Source organism: Rattus rattus, chromosome 6 (genome assembly GCF_011064425.1).
Source record: "Rattus rattus isolate New Zealand chromosome 6, Rrattus_CSIRO_v1, whole genome shotgun sequence".
NCBI lineage: Eukaryota > Metazoa > Chordata > Mammalia > Rodentia > Muridae > Rattus > Rattus rattus.
This window is the reverse complement of record NC_046159.1, coordinates 82,908,424-82,931,312: the sequence shown is the minus strand read 5'-3', so window position 1 is coordinate 82,931,312 and position 22,889 is coordinate 82,908,424. Positions and strand designations below refer to the sequence as shown.

Here is a 22,889-nt window from a genome sequence, read left to right as displayed (position 1 = left end):
CTGCATCAGGGAAGAAAAGGAAGTATCCTGTGCATTGCTGATCTGCTCCCGGGGGCTGTGTAAACTAGTGCAACCGCAGTGGAAATCAGTGTGGAAGTTTCTCAAAGAATTAAAAGTAGACCTACTATGTAACTAAGATATAGTAATACTGGTCATATACCCAGAGTACTCTGTTTCCTACCACAGAGACACCTGTGCATTCGTGTTTACTGATGCACTCTTCAGTGCTACAAAAGAATGAAGCCAGCATAGATGTCCACCAACAGAAGAATGGATAGTGAGAATGAATATGGTATATAGACAGTGGAATTTTAGCCAGATGTTAATAAAAAACAAAATCATGAAATCTGCAGGAAAATGGATAGAACTGGAAAGATTATACTAAATGAAGTAATCCACTCTCAGAAAGCCACAAATGCATCTTCTCTTTCATATGTGGACCCTTAATTTTTAATATTTGTGTATAAAAAGTAAGGAGTTAGGGGAGTAGGTACAGATTTTGAAACGAGACAGGAGACCACAAGAGGAGAACAAGGAGTGTGAAGAAAGTAGGGGTGGGCAAAGGTGTTATGCGACATCAAAGTGCACAGGGGGCTACAGGGGTCAAGGGCAAAAGGAAGGAGGGAGATGGCAAAGACACCCCAGTACAACCCAATACCACTTTTCTTTTAAAGATAAAGAATCAAGGCCACATCCCAAGAAATCTGGGCAGGTTCTTCTTGGTGTTACCCTTGTGTTTGAGATACAGTTTACCTTTCATCTGAAAAACAGCTAGTAAGTTCAGACTTTTTCACAAGACTTGCCACCTTTATATACAAATCTAAGATCCCTTTTGTTTGTGTACCTTTGAACACAGAAAAATGCATTGGCTTCAGAATTATGTGTTTTGGCAATTAATGTTTAACTTTCCCATTCAGAGCCTATGACAGAATAAAAGGTATTATAAACACAGTGACAGTGTGTTTGGGCCAGGCAGACCATGAAAGTGATGAGGGCAAGACCAGTGGTCACATTTGCTGCTGTGATACTGGTGCCCAGGATAGGTCATTGTGAGTTATCAATGAGCTACATTGTATGGGAGCTGCTGCCTTTTTAGGGTATAACATGGAGCCCAAACACAATGATGCAAGGAACTGGAGAGAGAGAGAGAGAGAGAGAGAGAGAGAGAGAGAGAGAGAGAGAGAATAGGAAGGGAGAGACTGAAAGACAGACAGACAGTGAGAGACAGAGAGAGAAAGGGGAAGTAAAGAGGGAGAAATACACAGACAGAGAGACAGAGAGAAATAGAGACAGAGAAACAGACACAGAGGGAGAGAGAGACAGAGAAAGAGGAGGGAAGGAGAGACAGAAAGACAGACACAGACAGATAGTGAGAGACAGAGAGAAGGGGGAGAGAGGGAGGGAGAGACACACAGACAGAGAGACAAAGAGAAACAGAGAGACAGAGACAGAGAGAAACAGAGATAGAGAGATGCAGAAGGAGAGAGAGAGAGAGAGAAGAGAGGGAGAGAGAGAGACAGAAAGGTATAGAGGGAGAGGAAGCAGGAGAGGAGGGGAAGGGGAGAAGGAGAGGGAGAGGGAGAGGGAGAGGGAGAGGGAGAGGGAGAGGAGAGGGAGAGGGAGAGGGAGAGGAGAGGAGAGGGAGAGGGAGAGGGAGAGGGAGAGGGAGAGGTGGAGATATGGAGGAGCACAGAACAGCTGCCATCTTCAGCACAAAGCTCTAGGCAAGCCCTGGGAGTTTTCTTCTTCATTCCAACTCACAGGAGGAGGGAGCAAATGGGACATCTCACCAACCAGGCCTGCAATCATTTCTCACATCTCAGCAGTAGAGAGACAGGATATGAGCTGTTACTAGGCATATGGCTACTTCATGACTGGAAGAAAAGGATGGGGATGGGAAGAGCTAGTGAGCTCTTCGTGGGGCCTCATTGTGGTATCAGTAGTTCTCTCTCTCTCTCTCTCTCTCTCTCTCTCTCTCTCTCTCTCTCTCTGTGTGTGTGTGTGTATGTGTGTGTGTGTGCGTGCACGCATGAACACGCACACATGTGTGCAAGGGTGCACATATGCATGCATAAGTGTGAATTCAGAGAATAACTCTGTTTCTCCCTGCATATTTTGAGATTCAGGGACACTTAGGTTGCTAGTCCATGTATATCTATTGATCTGTATTGCTGTCCCTAGATGATATATTTTAAGCAATAAAACATAAAATTTACAAGAGTGACAGAGGGATTTCAACCTGTCACTGATCCTTTGCTAGTGAGGCCATATCACAGTCTCCTTTCTTTAACTCAAGGTTAGAATCATAGACTTGTTTTGACTGGCAGCACTGGCCTGACCTTCAGGGTGACATGTTTGTTCAAAGGAGGCCTTCTGCCCTTGTCCTCTCAAAAGTTCTGTCAACATGAACAGCTTTTTGAAGACAAAGTCATTTTCCTCCCATGTATAAATGCTTCAGTCTATGGCCAAATAGGTTTTGTATCTAGTTTTCAATGCCAACACTGGGCAGAGGGGGATTTAAAATCATTTCCAGTCCAAAGCTCACTGTATCAAGTCATTTGTTCATTCACTGAAGGTTATAATTGTATCTAACTTGAAAATATTCATCAAAAGTAGTGGAGTTCACCCACCTTTCCCACAGTATCTGACATTAACCTTTATAATCATTACGAGAATAGACTGCAATTTAGACTCATTTAGTATAGTAGAAAGTGTGTGTGTGTGTGTGTGTGTGTGTGTGTGTGTGTGTGTGTATGAAACACAAGGTCATAGCAGAGGGGTCATAAAAGGCCAGTTCATAACATCGAGAACTGATGTTGTGCAGAAAGGTGTGCGTGAAGGTTTTGACTACAGGGCTGGATAGGTGAAGGACCATGGCTTACAAGTGTAGATGGCTGAAGTGTTCCATCACTGCATCAGAACACAGGGAACACTTGGAAGTGAAACCCTTTACTATGCTCGCTTTTACCTTTACTTTTAGCAAATTTATCTGCATTTAGCTCTCAAAAAACCAAGACAGATATTAATATCTTCCTTTTATATAAGTAGTACCTAAAGCTTCATGACGCAACTACCTACCTTATAGCTTTAACAGTGCTGGGAATTGAACTTTCCACCTTCCACATGAGAGCCAAGTGCTTTAGTACTGAGCTTCAGTACCCTCCTCACTTGCCTTATCCCATAATTATGAAGCTAAAATTGATATCAAGATATAAGTAACTGCACGACACCGTCTCCTCCTGGGAACCTCAGCTGAGATTTCAGACATTAAGTGGAAGCTGTTCACAGAGATGGGATCTACTAGGTCTTGCCTTTTGCTTTATAGTTTCAACATAATGTTTACTATAGAATTATATATTCTAATAGGATGTATTGATAAAATAAAAGGGTAACAATTATTTTCAGTAATACCACTACAGTATACAATCACTTCCAGGTAAACATTGTGGGCAAAAAATTTTTTTCTTTTGGTGATTTTCCTAGGAATGGATTTACACACACACACACACACACACACACACACACACACACACACACACACACACACCATAGCTTACTTGTGTCCTATGTAGTCAGTCACCTATGTTTCATGCCTTTGTACTTAAAATGAAGTTAATAACATGCTCCTACCTACTGGAAGGATCAATATTATGAAGTACTTCAAATATAATTATCAAGGTTTCGCATTGTATTAGTTTTCTTAACCATAATTTCTAATACATACATTGTATCTTACTGAACCCACATCCAGGTATTACTTATCTCTTTGATCTTATATTTTTAAATGGTAACTTGTTTCTAATTCTCCATGATAGGTTTATGGTAGAATTAGTATACAAGGTTTTATGTTTTTCTTGTTTGCTTGTTGGCTTTTTATTTTTTAATCCTGAGGTTAGAAAGAAGATGCATGAGTCAACCTCAGAATGGCTCTCCTCTGCCACTATTACACTGTGTCCTAGAAAGAACATTTTGGGGGAAATAAAGTTAATCTGCTTCTCCATCCCATGGCATCTCAATCTGAGATCCTTTTACTATAGGGTCTCCATAATTCCTCAAAGCTTTCCAGATGAGTGATTGGCTGGGAGTGGGGGTCTTTGTACCTGCAGCTTCACTTAGATGCCCTGGTTTATTGTCTCTGGATTGTATAAGCAAAGTCACATCCTCAGGGAGGTCTTTCTCACCACTGCCAAAGAGGTTTATGGTGTTTCAAAGCCCGCAGCTTGGCTTTCTAGTTCAGGAAGAATATACTTTGAGTTTAAATACCTATAAAAATTTCCATAGGTTTAAACCATCAGCTTTCTCACTGGGAACAGTGGTTTGAGATGTGAAGAGCGGTGAAAAGGAACACTCATTTCGTGAGATACATGTCTGAAGTTTACTCTCAAAATCTTCGGATGGGAGATCCTTGTCCAGCTGGCACTGTAACTGTATACCCTGGCCTCCAAAATTCCTAAGATCAGGATTTTGGCTCTCAGGAAAGTAGATTTCTCAGTGGTAAAGAGCAATTGCTGCTCCTCCAGAAGACCAGGTTCAAATCCTAGCAGCTACACCAGGTAGCTCACAACCATCAGAAGCTCCATCTCTAGGAGAAGCCAATGCCTCAGGCTTCTGAAGGCACCTGAACTCATGTGCACTTACCTACACTCAGAAACACACACCTACACGTAATTAAAAATATACATAATAATGAAACCTTAAAATTCATAAAATTCAATACACAAAACAGCCGAAGGTCTTCGAGAATACCATCACTTTGCAGAGGAGCAAGTTTACCTGCCAAGTTTGCTGGCAGAATAAATTAAATTATCCATTGCAACAAAGTCCACACAGGTTCTTTGTGTTAATGTGATATGCAGAATGCAGAAGCTAGTGACTGGGGAGCGGCCAACTCTTTCACATACCAAAAATGAATTAGAACAAGGAGTCTCCCACTGAAATGTTTTCAAAGGAAGTTCAGACATGTATTTTAAGAAATGAATGTTCCTTTCCACTTCTCTTCATAGTTACCATCTACAAACTTCACAGCGGTATTCCCTGTGGGAAGTTGAGGGACTAAATCGTGTTTTTAAAAAACGACCTCACTAAGAACTGTATGCTTTCCAAGCTATGAAGCCACGCTTCAGACTTTTCATCACCATGGGTCTCTGGCCGATAGGCAAATCATGGGTCAAATACAGTGTTAATGGGGCTACTTTAATTATTACTCTTCAGGGGCTAAAGATGTAGGTCAGTAGTGACACACATGCCTGGGTCAAATGCCTTGACTGTCTCTGTCTCTTTGTCTCTGTTTTTGTCTCTCTGCCTGTCCCCTCTCTCTCTCTCTCTCTCTCTCTCTCTTCTCTCTCTCTCTCTGTCTGTCTCTCTCTCTCTCTTTCTCTCTCTCTCTCACACACACACACACAGGTTTACAAAGAAAGAAAACACTGACTATAAGAAACAGTCACTGTGACCTGACTCTTTGTTTTGAAAACACTATCAGACCTAACTTTCTAGTCTGTAGTTTGCATCTTTTATTTAGGGGAAAAATGTAGATTTTTCTAAGCACATATAGAAATTAACAATGGAAAAAGAGCCAAGCTATAGTTTGAATAAATGTATAGACACCCAGCATGAAGGTGTAAAGCATCTGAGAGACAAAGGAGGCTACAGAGTCAGGACTCCAGGCAGGTACTCCCTTTCCCTTTCTACCAGACTCCAGTTCTGTTTTCTACTTCTCCACAGGGTTGTTATTTTTAATTTTGTTTTACTAAAAGTAACAATAGCAAAAAGAGTTAGAAAGCAGATTTTGCATTTTAGTTTTCAGAGAAGCTGTAGCATAAGTAAAAGTAGAAGATGAATATTAAATAACTATACAGATATTGTCACTGGTTGAAAGAAATGCAAAAACTTAGATTTCAAGTAAAGGTCTCAAAGTTCTCGTATGACGTAACTGTGTTGACCATTAATATCCTTTTGCTTTTGATTAATTTGAAGCAAAATACTGTATGAGTTTAAGCTCGATGCCACCACACGTGAAACGGTTCCCTAGCATAGCACGGAGGCTGCTTCAGCCACCTTCCCTCAACTTGCTTTGTCTTCATTCACTTTAAGCTTCCTATGGGCAGGAATAAATAAGACAGATAAAAGAAAGGGACTGTGTGTAACAGAAATTTTTATATCCAAAAATGTAAAAATGCTTAAAAATTAGATGAAAAACCAATTTAAACAACACCAAAGTGTTGTCTCTTGCTCTTTGGGCAGAATATCACAGTTCTCTACCTTAATCACTAAATTTATTAAAAAGAAATACAAACTCATGCACTTTCTGGGCTAGTAGTCTTTCTCAGAACCCTTATAATTTTGTGATACTCCATTTTTTCTATATATTAAGGAGAAGAGGTATTTCTTGACAGACTACAGTAAAGAACTTACTAAAACCCTCACTTACCAGGTGCCCATCATGGTTCTCACGGAGCTCTGCAAGCCTGGAGCTGGATTTCTGACGCTTGGCTTTGCTTCTTTCCCCAACGTACTCACAAATATCATCCTGGAATCTTTCTGCTTCCTGGCTGTTCAAAATACACTCTTCACAGCTGCTGAGGCCACAGGGAATATTCTCCTTATTGATGAGCTCCCTGGAATGAAAACGTAAACGGCTTAATCTTATTTTAAAATGTAAAGGGGAAACTTTTAAATATAGTCACTTTATCATGTCTTATATGCAGGAATGTCATAGTCACGGGCTTTAATTAATCTGTATGTTCAAAACATTGGTATTTTAAATTCCACTAAGTTTTCACGGAACTAACTTAGCAAAGTTTTAGCTCAATCTATATCAGGGATCAAATTAAACTGCCAACACAGCACTAGGCTCGGTAAGTAAGAAATGATTGAGAGTTTCACACCATAGCTGGGTTAGTATAACTCCCTAACCCTAAAGCTGCATCTGAAAATAAAGAGTGGAACAATTAAGAATAGACACCATATTTTACTGTCAGCTCAACCACATCTAGCATTAAATACTTGTTCTGCAAAACATTTATATCTTTAGGCCATAATAAAAAAATTATGAATTAAAAACCATCTTTTTCCAAAGTTTTAGTATTTGGCCATTTTTAGAATATATATTTTCCATTATCTATCTATATCTATATCTATATCTATATCTATATCTATATCTATATCTATATCTATATCTATATCTATATCTATATCTATATCTATATCTATCTATCTACTCTCTCTGTCCCTCTGTCTCTGTCTCTGTCTCTGTCTCTGTCTCTCTCTCTCTCTCTCTCTCTCTGAGTGTGTGTGTGTGTTAAAATTGTGAAGATTTATATACATTTACCAGAAACACCTTAAGGACAAGTTGAGTAAAGAGAGGAAGTGACAGTGTCTAGAATACAGGTGTTACACTTATGCCCAGTGCCTTCTGTGAATGGCTGCAGGAGTTTGCTTGTAAATCCAAAATATAACTTATCCCTCAAATTCTGCTTCTTACCCTGCATATTTCCCAAAGCTACTACCTGTCAATCATAATTTTTAGTAGAGTCCCAGTCCTGCTTGATAAGACTCATCTGAGTCCCCTCACTATTCCTGTGTCAATGTTCTGATGCCTAATAGGCCCAAAGTGAGAGAAAGGCTTCTCAGAAGTAATTCAGTCAAATGGACATCGTTACAGCAGGATGTCCAGTGTGAGCTCTGTCCATGAAATGGACATCAGGAAGGCTTGCCCTGAAGGAAGGTCATGTTAGGACAGTGAAAAGATAGTCATGTGCAGGACCAGGACAGTGATCTTGGCTGAAACCTGCCCTGTCTGCATCTTGACCGGGGACCTGTCAACTCCTAGATCTGTGAATGAATAAACACTGTTGTTTTAGACAGTCTTCTGTGTACTTTGTTGTGGGAGCCAAGCAGACGAATACAGGAGCTGAAGAATATTTTCAGAATCAAATGCAAACGCTAATTTATTCAGTCATTTGGAACGATGAACAAATAAACAGAATGAGCTGCTGGAGTTGGTAGGCAGCAAGATGGGCGCACAGCTGTGCTCATGTGCACAGCTGTCCAGAGGCGGATCCTCTCTTCCATTACCACCTGCGCAGTATCTCAGCCCTGGGCACAGTGAGGGTGTGGAACACAGGAACCCACTCCTTTCCCAGACACACAGCACATTGCAGTCGTATTTGACATGATTTAAATTTTACCTGGACTTAGAGCTCTGGGCCTTTTCTTTTGATCCTTGGATCTTTCCCTAGATTGTTGGCTGTATTTCTTTCTTCCTTTTTCATTTATACATTATAGTCTAATAATGCTCGTATTTATTAGTCTTGCAACTGAACATGTTTTCCTTTTTACCTTACAGCAGACTTTTAAAATAATATTTATATAACAAAGATTTGGATTAAATTTCCAGGCCATTGTGTTTAGGAAGGGTTTAAACTATTTTCACTTAAAAATGATATGTTGATAATTAAAAAATAATGAAATAGATATAAACATGCATATACTATTTACCTAGTAGCCATCAGATTCTTTAGGCACACAAATCAGACTGAAACATATACTAAATATACTCCTTAAACATTTATGCTTTTATTATAGAAACCAATTATTTGAGTTTGATTTTTTTCTTGTAAACTTGAAAAACAGCAATCATTTGCAGGAAAATGAATAATTCATAGTCTTTACTTATGCTTAGTATTACTTATATAAAAACTCACAGCTGCCTTGGTAAAACACCCTCAATTAGATCATCACTGGCTGGGGACAGTGCTCAATTGTCACAGCTATGAGTAGTGATTTGTAAAGCAACATAATAAAGCAAATGCATATCCTTAAAACACTCTGTAACTATTCCAAGAGGCTAACATTTGGGGTAAATTAGTACTAAGTCTAGATTAATTGTTCATTTTTTAAGAAAACCTGATAAAAATCTTAGCTAAATTGATTTAATCAGTTATAACTAAACTCTAGGAATAATACATGTCCCATAGGTTATAATGATGAGCCTTGGTGTCCTCGTGATTTATAAAATACTAATGGCTCTACCGGGGATATCAGAGAGGTCCAAGCATTCTGAAGTCATTGCAAAGAGGAGGAAGGCAGAAGAAAATTCTGAGATTGTAGTAGAGGTGCTGGAAGAATCCGCACCTTGAAAACATGCAGAGCAAAAGGGTTAGGATCAGGAAAAGAACATTTTGGGAAAGGGACAGTGCAGGTGAATGAAAGCATCAGGGGACCCAGGCAGGGAATAGATGGTGGCCAGCAAAGACTACAGGCTGTGTCAAAGTTGTGCCAGGTAAAAACTGTGGCTCTGGGACCATGAGAAGTAAATAACCTTGTTGCTCAAAAAACTCAGAGAAGATACACAGTGTGTTCTGGGTGTTGGAGAATCCCTGTCTAGCAAGACTGGCCTAGAGTGTCAGATAAGACAGACAAATGTCTCTCAACTACCAGAGTAATGCAAGCAAGAAGCATAAGGAAGGGACCAGGAAGGTGTTGAGATAACTTCTGAATAGTAGGCAAATGTGGTACCCTAGGACAACATGGAGATTTGCACCGCATGATTCGGGATAGGGACCAGAATGAACAGTGATGGGGATAACAGAGATGAATAGTTAAGGTTAGAGTCCCACGGGTGGTCTACAGCTGACTAGGATCCACCAGTCTTCATTTCCCTTAGTTCTCCTGATGTTGCTGGTTGAATACAGTCAGGATAACACATGCAAGAAATATCCATGGACCCAGGAAACTAACCTCTGAAAGCTCCCTCTGAGAACAGGGAGAGATTACCCTGTGGTTCACATTCTTCGGTCTTGTCTAGCCCCTACTTACTGTTGACTTTACTACCCCTAGCTGCTGCTTGCCCCTACCTCTGCCTGCTGTCTGCCCTCACCCCTGCCAGCTACTTGCCCCTGGCTGTTTCCACTATTATCTTCTTGATATGTTACCCTCTCCCACCCCACAAACTCATCTGCTGTCCAAAGAGAAAGGGTAGAAAGCAGACTGTCATGACACATTGCAGACATTTTTTAAACTGCCAAAGCAGAGGACAATAATCATGTTAATGAATAAATTATGCTAGTAGCCTAATAAATCAGAATACAAATGAATTATAGTGCTAAATGCTTTGTATAAACCGGTCAGTGGCTGATTTTAAATGTGAGCATTTTTGGTGCTACATTTTTTTCTAGTTTCTAAGGAGGCATTACAACCACTCTTTTCTACCAGTTCTAACATAATTCTTTACACTAATAGACACTTCCTTGTTAAGTCAGTGGGTTAGATCACTGCTGCTGCTCTTCGTGTGAGTTCATTCGCTAACACAGCTATTGAACATTGTAATGGTATATAGCAGGGGTTTTATTTACACAACTTATCTTCTGATTTGCTTTGAGCAAAAAGAGATTTTTTTTCATAGAGACTTTGCCATAGATTATGAGTCCAGGGGTAAAGAATGTGTAGAGCTAGGGTCAAGTTTAGTCTTGGACACTTAATAAGCACGTCAAAATATTAACCACATAGTGAATGGAAGTAAACTTGGAACACTGTAGGGATACATGAATATAGTCAATTAATAATATATAGTAGTTTTTCCTGGGGATCTGAATCATGACTATTGGTAAGAATGATGGTTTGCTGAAGCCACAAATGGAGAATAAACTCATTGAAATATCATTCTTGAAATCTGTGCTGCAACTTTAAAACTTTTATAGTGGGCTAACATTATAACATGGAACTTTTTTTATTTTAATTAAAAAGTGCAACTTTTTAAAAATATACTAGAACATCACCAGGTGTTAGAGCTATTGCAAGGATGCTCTAAAGGGGCTGTGCTGACTAATAAACTAATGTAATGTTGATTGAGTAAATTAACTGAATGTTGACATATACAGAAGAAAATGTCTCTGGACGAGATTTCCCTAAACAAGTTATTTAACAGGTAGTTGTGAAATATATAAATGTTGACTTGACTTCTCCAAAAACACCAGAGATCTAGATCTAGATGAAATGGAGATACTAAGTGTGGTGGTTTGAACATGCTTGGCCCATAGGGAGTGGTACTATTAGGACATGTGACTTTGTTGGAGGAAGTGTGTTATTGTGAGGTGGACTTTGGACGTCCTATGGTCAGGCTCTACCAACTGTGGAAGGGAGCTTCTTCCTAGCTGCCTGCAGGTACCAGTCTTCTCCTAGTTGCCTTCAGAACAAGATGCAGAACTCTCAGCTCCTTCAGCATCATCCCCACCTGGACACTGCCATGCTTCCCACTATGATCATGGAATGAACCTCTGAACCTGTAAACCGGCCCCAATTAAATGTTGTCCTTTATAAGAGTTGCCTTGATCATGGTGTCTTTTTACAGCAATGGAAGCCCTAGCTAAGACAGTAAGTCACATAGAAGTGTCTGAATGCCCTCTAAGTTAAGAATGATCATAATGAAAACTTGTAAGTTTTAGTCTAGATGCTGAAATGAGAGGAGCAGGTATTCCTGTAATGTGACTGAACTGAAAACAGAAAATCTCAAGCAGTAAAAGTCTATGATAGCTTACTTGTCTTGACCATACCAAACATCATCCTGCTTCTTAAATTGATGCCCTCGCTGCCTTGTGGGCGTAGAAGATGCTGATGATGGTCCAGGTTCTGAGTCCTCTGAACTTTGATCTCCAGAACTGTTGACATCAAAAAGGTGCTCTTCTACTGCTGACCTGATGGTTCTTTCTAAGAGTCTAGTTAAAAACAAACATCAATTAATGAAATAATCAAAGTTACTAATTATTGCCTTCAAAATATTCCCCTATTTCAAAAGTATCTCTATTCTCATGGATGGACAGAATGGAACGTTCATCCAAAATACTTGTGTTTTACATTAAAAACAAATTGAGTTAAATTATACCAGTTTACTTGTCTCATTTTGTGAGTCTGTAGTGACTGAAAGGTTCAAAGCAAATCTAGCAACAATGGTGAGGTAGTCAGGAAGTAAGGGCCACCTTGACTTAAGGTAGAATGAGAAAAGTTTTCATTAGGTTGCCTGTCTTAATTTGGGGATTAAAGTTAAGTGATTAGATGGATCTCAGAAGAGACTTTGAACTTTGAACTTTTAACATTTGTTGGTATTAATATAGACTATGAGGACTTTGGAAATTGAACTAAATGTACTTTTTTTATTATGCTAAGTTTAGGTATGGCCTCCACAGACTCATGTGTTTAAACAAATCCCTGGAGGCCAGGGAGTGGAATGTGATGGTTGTATATGCTTGGCCTTAGGGAGTGGCATTATTAGAAGGTGTGGCCTTGCTGGAGTGGGTGTGGCCTTGCTGGAGGAAGTGTGTCACTGTGAGGTGGACTTGGAGACCCTCTTCCTCGCTGCCTGGAGATGCTCAGTCTGTTTCTGGCTTCCTTCGAGTGAAGATGTAGAGCTCAGCTCCTCCTGCACCATGCCTGTCTGGATGCTGCCATGCTCCTGCCTTGACGATAATGGACTGAACCTCTGAACCTGTAAGCCAGCCCCAACTAAATGTTGTTCCTTATAAAAAAAAAAATTAAATATCTTTACAAAGAATGATGTCTCCAGATTTCATACCCGTCCTGAAGAACATGACAGTCTGATTTACAAAGCACAAATATATTTAGAATCTCATTAAGAAAAAGTTATATAGGGATTAATACCATTTTTCCTGGGGGGAGGTGCGGAAAGCAGCTCACAAGAATAATTACAATTCATAATAGCATAGCATAATATTCAAAATTTCTAATAAAATCATGATTTATAAAATTAAAACTGGGCTCACACACTAAGCACAAAGGGCCAATGCAGTGCCAACATGAGCATGCTCTTGCCTTGTGGTGCCTGATAATCTTTTCCTTGTGTAGTCGTTAACACTGTAGGTTGCTCTGTATTTGATGCTAACATTCTTGTGCTGGGACACAGAAAATGTAGGTCTCAATGGCCACCTCACTTAGATTATATTTTCCCCTTGTCTTCAAGTAATTTTAATAAATTTACAAAGCAAAACAAATGTGTAATTTAACTCATTTTTAAATGCAATATATAAGTATTTTAGATGAATGTATATTCATTCTGGTTTTGCTCATGAAGTACTAAATAGTGGTAAATAGAGATACTTTTGAAATATGGGTATATTTAAAGGCAATCATTGGTAACCGTGGTATGTTTTTAACCAAAATGACAAATAATATCGCTTTGCCAATTGACACTGCTTTGTCCAACTCTCACAAATGTGCCAGTTTACAGCGGCAGAGCCTTTCAGTATATCTAAGTAATCAACTGCCATTCAAGTTAATTCTAAGTAAGCTGGCATGGACAATTATTAATTTATACTCATCAAAGCAGGCTTTTCTTCCCTTGAAAAACATTCACACTTTTTAAAAATATCTGGGCAAAGGCAACTTTCTTTAAATAAAATGGTTTTGTTTGTTTTGCTTTGAGACAGTGTCTTGCTACATAGCCCAGGCAAGTCTCAAACTTACAATCTTATGAAACTACCAGCCCTAGTTTCATCAAATAGCCCTTTAAAACTTCTACTTAAAGTTTTCCAGATAGTTTTGCTAATTTTTTTTATTAATTTTATTGAAATATTTTATTAAAATAATTTGAAGACAAGGGGCAAGCATAGCCTAATTGAGGTGGTCACTGCGACTTCTGTTTTCTTTGTCCCTAGTGTCTAATTGACATAGGAGAATGTAAATATATTAGCATCAAATACTGAGCACCTACAGTGTTACCCACCACATGGGGAAAGATTATCAGACACAACAAGGCAAGACCAAGCCCATCTTGGTTCAGTTCTGGAATCTTTAGAGTCGATGAAGCCAAGGGATGTTAGTTCTGCCCTTGTTTGCTTCCTCAACTAATGGAAAGAACCCAACTCCATCATCTGAGATCCAGTTCTGTACTGTCAGTGCTTCTCCTTCATGTTCTTTCCTCCATGTTGCCCAGGGAAGATGCTGTGAAAAGGCTTCCCATGTACCAGAAGAAGAAGAAAACAGTAGGGGAGACAGAAAGGCCTTTGGTCAGATTTTATTTATCGGAGTGAAGAATATACAGATAGAGCCTAATGCATAATCACCAGGGAGATAACCATAAACATGGCAGAAAAGATCCCATGTTAGTAGCGTTCCTCAGGGCAGGACAGAGGGGACAGTGTGGCAGTGTGTGGTCTGACAGTGAGTCAGGAAGCAATTCCTAGAAGGAATGAATCAAAACACGAAAGTGCTGGCTGGGCAGGGCACAGCCAAGGGCTATCGCAACAACAGAAAGTCAAGCACCCAAACAAGAAAGCACAATATGGCCAGAGAGGAAAGCAGTGTAGAAAGCCTAGACCAGGGCAGGGCAACAACAGCTATGCTTAGCCTACATGTAGCTGGAAGCCTCTGAGGGAGAAAGCCTGTGCCGGATATAAGTAACCCAAGGACTGCCACTGCTGTGAGGAGAAAGGACTTGGTGGCACCGGGGCTTTGCCTTCTTTTCAACACCCTCTAATTAACGACAAAATTAAAAGGACTGCAAAATGTCCACAAAGGTGGAGCCAAGACTCATTCAATATCACACACTTAACATTGTGTGTGGCACATTGTAGGTACTCAATAAACACACAAAGTGGGAAGAAAAGTCATGGTTAATGCTTTTTACTTACTTTTTCCATGACAAGATGCCTCTAGGGAAGAGTCAACTTTGCAAACATTAACTGGCCAGACATTGTTTTCATTAAAATAAACAGAGAGCTAATAGTGCTGTGCATAGTAGCAACACATCTCTTACCCTAGCACTGGGCATAGGCAGGAAGATTGTGAATTAAAGGTCAGTCTGGAGCACACAGTAAACTAAGGCTAACCTAATACACACAGTGAGACTAACAAAGAAACCAGTTGGTAGATTCAAATGGGGAAGGGAAAATGTGTATAATCAAAGACATACCTACCTCTTGGATATGAGCAGCTTAAAAATCATTGGTTGTTTATTATCTTCATCTTCCAATTCTATACAACATTAGAATTGCTTTTTTATATTAATAAGTGGGAAAAGAATACAATGCTATAAAACATAAAAACAAATGACTTACTCTCCAGTTGTTGAAACACTGCTGACTTGGGATACATGAGCACTGTGAAAAGAAGCAGAGAGAGAGAGAGAGAGAGAGAGAGAGAGAGAGAGAGAGAGAGAGAGAGAGAGAGAGAGAATTAGGTTGGCTGAGGCTCAGAGATGATGAACCAACATCTGAAGGGATGCCAGTATGGAAGAATAGGTCCCACATCATCCTTGATCACTAACCAGGGCAGGGTCCACTGTGTAGCACGTAGAGGTGGCTTGTCTACTTCTTCAAACACTGACCTTAGACACCACCTTCTAGCTCTAAGCCTGATGCTGCAGCCAGGGCTGGGGGCCTTCTCCTTCCTTTACAGTGCTAGTGGAATGGCTGACGACTGTCACCTGTTGTCCCAAGCCTGCAAGAACAGGCATGTTTCTAAATCTGCTCAGAACTCAAGGAGGTCAGCAGGGACCAGAGGGGACAGAGAACAAGGAACAGGCACGACTTCCTACATAGTAATTTCCAATTTGTCATTTCCACAGTGCATTTTTCCTCCCAACACTCAAGATGGAGACTGTCCATCTCTGATACCTCATTATAACAAGTGGTTTAGTACCTTTGGCTGAATGTATGTAAGCTTCTTCTATTTTCTAAAATGCCTGATTCTTTTAGAGTAATTAAAACTTATTCCATACCACTGATGTGCACCTATCAGAGCTTCTTTCTGTCTGAGGGAGTTCCATACTCACAAATCCAGGTGAGGGTCCGGGTTCAACTATCTAAAATTACTTTTCTCACAGCCCCTCCCCCAACTCCATGTGTAGTCAAGATTTAAGTTCCTGTTTCTAAAAAGGAACATCGAGCAGATTTTCAAGTGTATTAAGCTAGTTTTAGTAAAACGGTCTCTCCTTTTTATCTTCCTACTTTGCAGAATACACAGGAAGAGGATGAAGTTGTCTGTAAGACATGGCTACCAGTGGCCACACTTCAACCAACTTAAATGCTGATTCATCTGGTCATCTCAGCACATGCATGTACTAATCAGAATCATCTGCTGCCTTCTGCTCCTGTGTAATAATACATTTCAGTGCCTTCATGTCAGGATCCACCTCTTGGAGGATTCTACCCCTTACCATCACAATCACCACCACCACCACCACCACCCCCACCACCACCACCACCACCACCACCACCACCACCACCACCACCTCCACCACCTTACTAGGTGTAAGTTCCTCCTCAGAGGGAGTCAATAATTATACTTCATCCCCAGTTTTTATCAGTTGAGGTGAAGTTCTGATTGATACCCACAGATAGGGAAAACCCCCAAACCATTCCACTGTGCAAAGGAACACTGATATGAATAAGAAAATGAAAATAAGAACAAATAAATACACACATTAGTAAAGGCCATGGGCACTTACTGTTTTCAGATACTATGCTAAGTACTTTTTGCTTGTATTTTTCTCCCTTAGACTGTAGTATCCCTGTGAGATGCGTGCTGTCTTTCCCATCTTCAGCGAAGAGGTTAGGCAGTGTAACTACCGCTCTGGAGGCTAGTCACAGATGAGGCGGACTAGGAAGGTTTCAGCTCTGAACTTGAGCTCATTACCACATAGACTGGGACAGGTTTGCATGGAGAGGTGAGGCTTAGTATTTGACTTTGCCTTTTGGCCACAGTGCCTGTTATTCACAGTGGTTCCCAGGCTCTGTGACCAACAAGAAACTCTTGCTGCATCTGTCCTGAACTGGAACAGGCAGTCCCCCTTGGGATGTTTGGTGGCTACCCCTCTGTAAATCCAACACTGTGTAATTAACTCCTATGTTCCTCAATACAGTTACATAATCTCAGTTTGGGGAGCCAGCATGAACTGAGTAATGACTAGGGAAGACCGAGAAAAGCATAGAGTCAGATGAGCTAAATGCTAAAGAACATTCCAAAGACAGACAGTCCACCGCCAGCCAATCTGGCTGCTGGTTCCAGCCACAGATGGATTGATTACCTTTCCTCTCTTATAGACTTGGTTCTTTGCCTCTTAAAGTAGAAGATGCAGCTGCTTGTTTGTTCTGTGGTGTTAGGATGAAATACATGTCTGACACATGCCAGGCTGTGCCCTTCCACTGAGCTACTGCTCCAATTATGCTTTGCCCCAGGGATAGGAGAAGCAAATTATCAAGGGGGAAAAAGCCACAAAAACAAAACAGGGGCAGGTTTGACATTTTTAACTCTAACTAGAGCCTCACCATGCACAAGAATGACCCAAACCCTCCTTAGAACAGTGATTCACCTGGCCTAGGGGAAGTGAGAGCTAAAAATTGGCTTTGCAGAATTGTCCAACAGCTTTACTATCAAGTTCCAGTCTTGGTTAGACTGCAGTTTTCATGAATTCCCTGGTCACTCCCATGCTGTTGTTGGTCAGTAAAAGATACATCGAGGAGCAAGGTTCTTAACCATTCCATTACAATTCTTTAGAATTTTACTACCTAGCCATCACAGTAACTATTTTAAGCGGTGTAAACAAATTACTGAAGACGTAATATGGCAATCTTTTTGTTATTTTTTTTTGTTTGCTTGTGTGTTTTGTTTTTCTGAGGCAGGTCTCTCTATATAGCCTTGGCTGTCCTAGAACTTGCTTTGTAGACCAGATTCATAGAGGTCTGCCTGCCTCTGCCTCTGCAGTGCTGGAATCAAAGACAAGTATCAACAGGCCTACATTATCCTAACCTTACTGAATGAAGTCAGTTAAGATCTTCTTCACAACTTAAAAGAAAAATGACCCGAGCCATCTGAGCCAGTCATAGAGATTTCTTCCCAGGATACAAAAGTGAATGAATAAATTGTAACACAACCCATAGTTACATCTTCTTCAAATTTTGGCTATATTTATTTTTAGTCAGATCTATGCTAACTTTGTGCTTTTACTTTTTAAAATGCAATATAAAATTTCTAGTTTATGTAGCTTGTGCATGATTTTAAGGAACTTAAAGATGAGCACATTTTTCTTGAGAATCTGAAAAGGTGAGGCTCTGGTCTTGGCTCTGGAAACTCGATGAAGTCATAGGCAGGCCACCGGTTAGCTAGGTTGCTCTTGGCTGGTTCATACAGAACATTGAAAGGCTACTGATATCTGTTTAGCTGTAAACCTCAGTAACTATCTCAGATTCAGGTTCACTACCCTCGAAGTTAAGTCATTGTAAAGGACTAGAATTGCTGTTAGTTTTAGGACATAGTAATCAGTCAAGCACTTTTATTAGATACCAAAGTGGCTGTGGTCAAGTATTCAGCCACCTTTATAATTCCATGGGATGTGTTTAGCAATTCACCAATACAAAACTTATAACAAATTTAATAACAGCTAGAAGGGATGCTTTTAAAGCTGCAGTTCATTCAAGGATGAAATTCTAGGGCACTGATGTAAAAGTAAAGTGTATTTGAGCAATAAACAAGTTCAAGTATAACATACTTTTATCTCATGAAGCTTTTAAATTCTCTCTAGAAACATAAGAATTGGTGTATTTATTCAGAGCCTCTAACTGACTTATTAAGCAAGCTCCTTACTTACACATTATAAAGAGCACGTGAAAGAGCTCATGTCCTGACTTTTGTAAAGCAAATAGCAAAAGTTGAAAGAAGTGAGCTCGTGTGTAAACTGAATCAATTTCGTTGCCACAGCGATTACTAGTGATAATCATCAGTCAGTCAAATGAGATCTTAAGCCTACGAGCTGACCTACGTGTGCTCTATGGCGCACTTACACTGAAATCAAAACCAGAAGCGAGTTATGCTTAGCAACATTGTTTTTCTCAAATTTGCGTGCAATGAGATGTGCAGATTGGTGTTGACAAGTGAGGCTTTTATTAGAGCTCTTGGTTTAAAGTGGGGAAAAACCTCACACAAATAAAGAGTGTCACATCTACAAAACTTGCTCTAGATACCCTGAAGAGGCACAGGCCGTGCGTCCTTCTGGCTTTAGTCTGCTCTTTGCTGGTGTTCCAAGCTCTAACTGCAGTATCACGGCTTGAACAAACCTCCAGAGGGCTGACAGAATTGCCATTTCTGTCCAGAATGAACACCTACATCTATTTGATAAAAAAGATCAACAAAGGGGACAATTATGTGATCCATTTAAGCCTAAAGATCATGCAACTAATCATCAAAAGTATCACAAGATTATTGGTTTTTGTGTTCAACAAAATACAGTGTTTGGGTACTGTTTTCTAATACCAAAAGCTGGCCTGCAGTGTCAATAGGACAGTGACATTACAGGTAAGCGGATAGTGGCTTTCTCATTCCTATGATTTTAGTGTGTCCTCAGAGTGTCCCTCATGAAAGCACATTCCACCCTCTGCGTATTTCCTCGGTTGTACCCTTAGCCATGGCTATCACACGCACAGGGTTTGTGTGGCATCTCTATGGACAATAAACTTTGCTATTGGCTGTATCATTTGCAAATGATTATTATTATTAACATTTTGGGCACAATTTGGTTTTAAAAGTAGTGTCCGTGATACTGTACATACCACATGGAGTGCATACTACTGTGCAGGAAGAAAATATTTATCTTTATACTTCCCTAATGTCACTCTAATATTCTTTTGCATATTAGGCATAATTTAAAGGGGCCTAATGCAAAGAAAAGGGTATTTTCTTTTTAGTTTTGCTTAATACTTGACAGTCAGCAACTCATATTTTGTTCAGCTCTTTTTTTTTGTTTTGTTTTTTGAAAGAATGCTTAGTTTTACTTAGGGTATTTATGCTTACAAAGAAGCCCAGAACTTTCTAGCTTTTACACTAGGTCATCATTAGATGTAACAGATAGGTCACTAGATACTGAACCCATTTTGCAGATTGGAAGCTAATGTTCAGAGAAGTTGTTCTCACTCTGAACAATCTGACTTCACAGTGTCCTCATTAAAGATGCACAGTAGTCTGAAATAATCTACTACTTCTAGAAAATTCGGTAACTCCATCTAATAATAACAATTTCATTAGAAGATATTACTACAATACTTAAGAGGATTAAGGTGCTTTGCAAGGAGCAAGTAAAAGCGTGAGTAACGGGGAAACGGAAGTCATTTGCAGGGAGGTTCAGGATCTGTGCCTTTACTTTCTGAGTGGGTCTCTTCGTAAATTTTGTGTCTCACACATTGCTCTATGTACAACCTCCATGTTTACATGTACTTTTTTTTATTTAAGAGGTCACATGATTTGATACCATGCTATTTGACACAGAGTAGTTTGCATCTTTCATATCCTGGTTCGGCTAATTCCTGGTTCATTTGCTTTGTCTTTGATCTGCTTCTCAATGAGATGGCCATATACTCACTTTGTATTCTATTTCAGTTTTCAATAATATGATTGCTTTCTTAGAATCCCTACAGTTTTCAGCTATAGCAATTACTTCTAATATTGCTTCTTTCATAGTTTTAATTTTTATTTCTTCCTTTTTCATCTGGATTTCTCAAATTTCATTTTTTCCTATACCTGACTTAAAATTTTAGTGTATGTTTTTTAAAATTAAATGATTATATTATATTATATTATATTATATTATATTATATTATATGTACTTGAGTTTGTGTGCCCGAATGAATGCATGTGTACTGCATGAATTCAGAAATCCATAGAGGTCAGAAGAGGTGTAAGATTACCTGGAACTGGAGTCACAAACAGCATTTAGCCCTCCTATGGGTGCTGGGGATTGAACCCGGGTCCTCTACAAGAGTAGCAACTACTCTGGGGCACTGAGCCATCTCTCCAGCTTCCTTTGTTGAGAATTCCATACACTAATACTGTATTTACATCATTTCCATTCCTTTCCCTACCCTGCCACCTCCTCCCATTACCCTCAACTTCTCCCCAAATTCATGACTTCTTTAATTATTTTTAAAGATTTCTTTATTTTCTTTATTTTATCTTATGTGTATGATCGGATGCCTACATGTGTGCATGTATAGCACTTGTTTGCCTAGTGCTCATGGAGGTCAGTATCAGGTGCTGAATCTCCAAGGACTGGAGTCCTATGACTTCATTCAGTGTTGCCCCTATGTATACTTGCTTAGGGCTGACCACTTGGGATTTGATAACTCATCAGTAATCTCAGTCCTACAGAAACTGATTCTCCCTCCCTTAGCAGCCATTGATTCTCTCTAGGTATTCATTTGGGAGCCAGGACCTTGTGAATTTTCTCTTGTCCACATTAGCATGTCAACTTGTGTTGTCACTGTACAGTCTTGCTTAGGCTAGGGTTACATGGGTGCATCTTGACCAGCCCAGCAGACTGTTTCCAGTGGTGCAGTAATGACACTGTTATCTTGAGGGTAATCAACAGCTATCTAAGTGGTCTGAAGACCCTGTTTAATATTAGAGAATTAATGCCTAGTACTGTAACCCTAATCAACTACCCAGGACTGGAGAGTTATTTGGCCTAGAGGAGAACCTAATACTACCAATTTTCTAAACTTTTCTACACCTTATACCCACATGAAAGTGTAACTTTCATTCCTCATTAAAAACAAACAAACAAACAGAGAGGCAAACAACAAAACAAACACAACCCCCCAATTATTTGCAACAAATAGATCTTCATATCATCAAAATGCCAAGACAAAGTGACCATGAGATGCCCAGTTCTAGTTGATATATTTGTGATGCAGTCTTTATATCTAAGGCTCAGGGAAAATTATGGAAGATGGGTAGAAGTAAGAGCCAGAGACCCAGGTATCTGTTGGGTCATGCCTTCTACTTGATTTACTAAAAGTATCTGCTCCCCACTGCTTCTCACGGTTTTTTAATGCACATCTAATGCCAATGTAATTAACTGACTAAAGTGGTTCTAATCTACTGCACTTCTTATACATCTTTGTCTTTCATTTCACATCGGAACATGTTGTTTCCAACAGAGTCTTACTAACACTTCAAAGAGGTTGGTCAGATCTTCGAGAATTTTTTTAGAAGAATAACAAGTTTCAAGTTTTCCTCTGACTCATAAAAGTTGTTTTTTTATTTTAATTTTCTTTGATAATTTATATATTTACATTTCAAATGTTCCCTTTCTTCCATCTCCCATACCCTTTCCCCCTCCCCCTGCTCTTATGAGGATGCTCCCATTCCCACCCACTCACTCCCACCCTAACATTACCCTACACTGGGGAAATGAGCCTTCACAGGACCAAGGGCTTTTCCTCCTATTGATGCCATCCTCTGCTACATATGTGGCTAGAGTCAGGGAGCTCTGGTGGGGTCTGGTTGGTTGATATTGTTGTTCTTCCTATGGGGTTGGAAACCCCTTCAGCTCCTCGAGTCTTTTCTCTAAATCCTCCATTGGGGGTCCCCTTCTTCAGTCCAATGGTTGGCTGCAAGCATCCTCATCTGTATTAGTAGGGTTCTGGCACAGTCTCTTAGGAGACACCCATATCTGGCTCCTGTCAGCAAGCACTTCTTGGCATCAGCAATAGTGCCTGGGTTTTGTGGCTGTTTCTTTATACAACAAACCAGTAGCCAACATTAAACTAAATGGAGAGGAACTTGAAGCAATCCTACTAAAATCAGGGACTAGACAAGGCTGCCCACTCTCTCCCTACCTATTCAATATAGTACTTTATTTAATAGCCAGAGGAATCAGACAGCAAAAGGAGGTCAAAGGGATATAAATTGGAAAGGAAGAAGTCAAAATATCACTATTTGCAGATGATATGACTGTAAACTTAAATGACCCCAAAAGTTCCACCAGAGAACTCCTAAACCTGATAAACAACTTCAGCAAAGAGGCTGGATATAAAATTAACTCAACAAATCAGTAGCCTTCCTCTACTCAAAAGGATAAACAGGCTGAGAAAAATTATGGAAATGACACC

The 22,889-nt window shown here is 39.8% G+C and overlaps 1 protein-coding gene across 1 annotated transcript in view; it reads right to left on the bottom strand.

The window, feature by feature from the left end:
• Fam13a (family with sequence similarity 13 member A) overlaps positions 1 to 19,087 on the bottom strand; it is a 56,937-nt gene extending 37,850 nt beyond the window's left edge. The window contains exons 1-4 of the mRNA XM_032907245.1: positions 18,969 to 19,087; positions 15,066 to 15,107; positions 11,535 to 11,711; positions 6,428 to 6,614 (exon numbers count right to left, since the gene is read on the bottom strand). Of these exons, the coding sequence (XP_032763136.1) occupies positions 6,428 to 6,614; positions 11,535 to 11,711; positions 15,066 to 15,107; positions 18,969 to 19,087 (525 nt within the window). The remainder of the gene's footprint in view (positions 1 to 6,427; positions 6,615 to 11,534; positions 11,712 to 15,065; positions 15,108 to 18,968) is intronic.
• Positions 19,088 to 22,889: the final 3,802 nt, after the last annotated feature.